At 37.2% G+C, this 4,177-nt stretch overlaps 1 protein-coding gene across 1 annotated transcript in view; it reads left to right on the top strand.

Annotated features, from left to right (window-relative positions):
- The window catches only part of rpa2 (replication protein A2), a 22,869-nt gene that overhangs the window by 6,593 nt on the left and 12,099 nt on the right, over window positions 1–4,177 (top strand). Inside the window, exon 3 of the mRNA XM_016487068.1 lies at window positions 2,730–2,843. Within this exon, the coding sequence (XP_016342554.1) occupies window positions 2,730–2,843 (114 nt within the window). The remainder of the gene's footprint in view (window positions 1–2,729; window positions 2,844–4,177) is intronic.

Here is a 4,177-nt window from a genome sequence, read left to right as displayed (position 1 = left end):
CCGTTGACAGAATTTTCCAGCTTTCCATGTTTTCATTGTTATACAGTAGGAGGCGCTATTGCACATCTTCTGAAAGAGTACTGAATCTCTGGATCGAAACGCAGGTGAAGAAGAACCAGAAACAAGCAATCGCAGATGTAAAACAATGCAATCATCAAACATTAAACAGCATCTAAATTAAAACTGCCTGACGTTACTGAATGAAATGTTGACCTAGGACGTGGTTTAGGACTGTGAAGCTTTGGATGTTGATGGAAGTGATCTACTCCATCTGTGTTTTGATCTTCATTCTGAAAACTATCCTGATGTAGTTTTTTTTGGGGGGAGGGGGGGAAGAAATTTAATTTTTCCAGAGGCTCTGGTCTTTTTTTTGACATTGCATGGTCAGATATTCATACAACAAAATACTTTGGAGGGCCAGCTTTAAAAAAAAAAAACGCTGATGGGAAAGTGTTAAAGTTTGTCATTCCCAGCACTCTGTATTGGGGTTCTGATAAACCTGTCAGGCTTTATTTTGCATTAACAAACGACTGACTGCTCATTATTTGTATTTACTTACCAAAAATGAAGTCTGTGAGATTGTTTTACTAAAAGACAAGTATATATTGAATTAAGCTTAAATTATTTTAGCTCAAACCGAGTGCTTGTGAGTCAGAAGCAGACCACTCTTTAAGATCTCTTTAAGTAAATCAATCTCACAGGCTTTAAGAGCAGAAAGACTCTGTTCATTTTGTAGAACAGTAACTATTTGGATAAAATATGTCTTTTAAAACAGTGTACATTTTTTGTGAGTGTACTGCCTGAGGATGCTCTTGGTGGTTTGTGTATCATAGAAACACTTCTCTAAATAACTACCCTTAAAATACCACAGTGCCACAGTATGGGTGAGCGAGAGAAGTGTGTGAAGTCATGACGCTCCGAACAGATCACACATGAACAAACTCACCCCTTTTATCACTTTTCTCTGTCATTTTCATTAAAGTATTTTTGCATATTTTAAAAACAAGTAGGTAGGGCTGCACAATTAACCTTTTTTTTTAATCGTGATCATGATTTCTGCTTTTCTCGTTGACGCATAATCGCCTGCAATTATTTTACACTGGTTATATCCTGAAAACGTTTCATTTCACATTTGTGTTATCTTGCATCATTAACAAGCCCCCACAAGCGTTGATGGTTGCGGTTTACAAATATCAAGAGTTGAAATCCCCTAATAAGAGCTTTTCTCTTAAAGGTGCAGTGTGTAATATTTTGGAGGATCTATTGACAGAAATGCAAAATAATATACACAACTATGTTTTTAGAGGTGTATAAAGACCTTACATAATGAACCGTTATGTTTTTATTACCTTAGAATGAGCAATTTCTATCTACATACACCACAGGTCCCCTTACATGGAAGTTGCTATTTTGCTATTTCCGCCATATTTCTTACAGTAGCCCTAAACCAGGGGTGGGCAAACTCGGCCCTTCCAGGCCACTTTCCTTCAGAGTTTAGCTCCAACCCTAATCAAACACACCTGAACCAGCTAATCATTGTCTTCAAGACTACTAGAAGGCTACAGGCAGGTGAGTTTTATCAGGGTTGGATCAAATCTCTGCAGGAAAGTGGCCTGGAAGGGCCAAGTTTGCCCATCACTGCCCTAAACGGACAAACAGTTCTACAGAGTACATTTTGTCACTGTGTTCTTGCGAATAAAACACTGACTCAATGATGAACAAGTAATAATAATACTCAGTTCATTGAATAATTAAAGCTGCAGTCCGTAAGTTTTGCCTCTTTGTCGCCATCTCTGTTTGAAAACCTGCAATTGCAGCTGTGTGCAGAATTATCTTCTTTGCGTGGGTTGTGCTCCGGCTCGGCTCCAGTGCGGATGAATCTAATGTTTTGAGGAGTGTGTGTGTGTGTGGCAGTCAGTCACCGCACCGGTGTGGATATTTACTGTACTTTGCAATCACAGATTCTAGCTACGTCTTGGAATATATGACCCAAATAAGAATTTTCACCAGATATTGTCACCTGAACAAGTAACAAGTCTGCCACGTTTGTTCTGACCAACTGAGGAAAAAAGCATTACCATAAATCTCCATCAAAATGATACATTTAATTATTCCAGCTGCTGTGAGAAAAGGCTTTAAACGATCCACCACCTGCAGGATCCTCACATGCGATAGCCTAGTATCCGGGACAACTTCTTTGTTTACAGACGTGATGTAATGATGCAGCGGCATGCTCGAATTTCCCGTGAAAACCTACCCATACCACTCAAATTAGAAAACATTATAATAAGCTAACCGTTGTGAATCGGGCTAAAGTAAGGCGATAGTTTTTGAACACTGGCTGGTTATGTTCTTGCTCAAATATTGATTTCGGATAATTTTTAACCAAAAAAAAAAGTTACGGACTGCAGCTTTAAGTAAATATAATTCCTTAATTTACCTTTTGTAAAGAAACCTCATTGCTTGACTGGCTACTCTCTGCTGTCTCAGACGACGACATCTTTGTCCTGAGTCGGCCACCGTAGCTTCTCTATGTAAAAAATACCTCTCTGTTTAAGTGCTCTGAACGTGAACGCCAGGGTCATGATGATGAAACAGGAAAGTAGTTGTGCAAGCGGTCATTTCTGATATACTTATGCAAGCATTTTCTCTAGTATGTTTTCACATAGGCCCTTTATTTTTGTCTTTGTCAAGTGACTTGATGGCTTTTTTTGTCTGGATTTGTCTAGGTAACTATTGTTGGTGTGATCAGAAACACTGATAAATCCACAATCAACATCCAGTATAAGGTGGATGACATGACGGCGGCTCCCATGGATGTGAAGCAGTGGATCGACACAGAGGTACAGCTTTAGATGGATTTGAGCGTTGTTTCGAGAGTTGTAATCATATTGAAATTTGATTTGTAGTTAACTGAAACCATTAACAATCATATTCGTTACTTGAAAATTTAAATATAAATAAATACATTTATTTCAGCTAGTTTTCATTTAATTTAAATAACTAAAATTGAAATCAATACAGATTATGTAGATGTATTTAAACAAAATCAAGAACCATTAAAAATTACAAAATGCAACACAGTTACTAAAAATGAAAATGTTAAATATTAAGATAAAAAACTAGTTCAAAATATGAACAAAAACTATAATAGTATCCCAATGATACAAAACTGGCATTTTAATGAGTAAATAAAGTCATGGACATTTCTATAGTGAATAGATTTGTCTTGTTATCCTCAGCTTTGTTTGCTAAATAAGCTAGAAATTGTCCTTCTGAGTGCAAAAAATGGTCTTAATGGTTTTAATTCGCACTTTGTCCTTGCACTAAAAGCCTTTAAAAAGTCTTAATCGGAGCAGAAAGGCTTAAATTTGTAGTCATAGCAATAAATGTTTCATGCATTGCGAAAATTAATATCTTCCTCAGTATTTTTGTTTTTCAATACAAATATCTCAACATCCTTAAATCAAGGTAATTTAATTTACTTGAGATGCAAATTTCTTGAAAAATTGAACACAATTGAGTTTATGCTTTAAACAAGAACAAATATCTGTCATTGGGGAATGAAACCTTATTTTCCGCTTGAATTAAGTGGATTTTTCTTAGCCCATTGACAGACACTTGTTTAAATCATTAACTCGCTTCATTTTGATAAGTTTCTCATAAAACAAGAGGAAGAAAATCACAGTGTGGTTTTTGCAGTGTGATCAGAAGGTACAGCAAAAGTTATTCCCATTTTCCAGTGTTTGGCAGCAGAGCTATTCAAACATTAATCTGTGTATGTGTGTGTGTGTGTGTGTGTGTGTGTGTGTTTGTGTGTGTTTGTGTTCGTGCGTGTCTTGGTCTTAAAAAGGTCTTTAAAAACAATTAAATTTACCATCATGAGACTCGCAGAAACCCTGATTAAAATCGTTTAAATGTCTTTATTAGAGGTCGACCGATGTATCTGTTTTGCCGATTAATCGGCGCCGATAGTTGATTGCTGGAACTATCGGTTATCGACAAAAATCCATGCCGATAGTTTTCCGGGTTGCGTCCATTGCTGGAGCGGCTGAGAAGGGTCTGCTGTCATTACACAGTGCGAGAGTGGCCTCTAGTGGTTGAAATCACTGACAGCACGTGCTATTTGTTTAGACACGTGATACTGCACGCTGAACAGAGCGGGAAACTTCAGACG

The sequence above is a fragment of the Sinocyclocheilus anshuiensis genome, unplaced genomic scaffold, assembly GCF_001515605.1.
Source record: "Sinocyclocheilus anshuiensis isolate Anshui unplaced genomic scaffold, SAMN03320099.WGS_v1.1 scaffold737, whole genome shotgun sequence".
In the NCBI taxonomy this organism is placed as follows: Eukaryota; Metazoa; Chordata; class Actinopteri; order Cypriniformes; family Cyprinidae; genus Sinocyclocheilus; species Sinocyclocheilus anshuiensis.
This window is presented reverse-complemented; position numbering and strand designations above follow the sequence as displayed.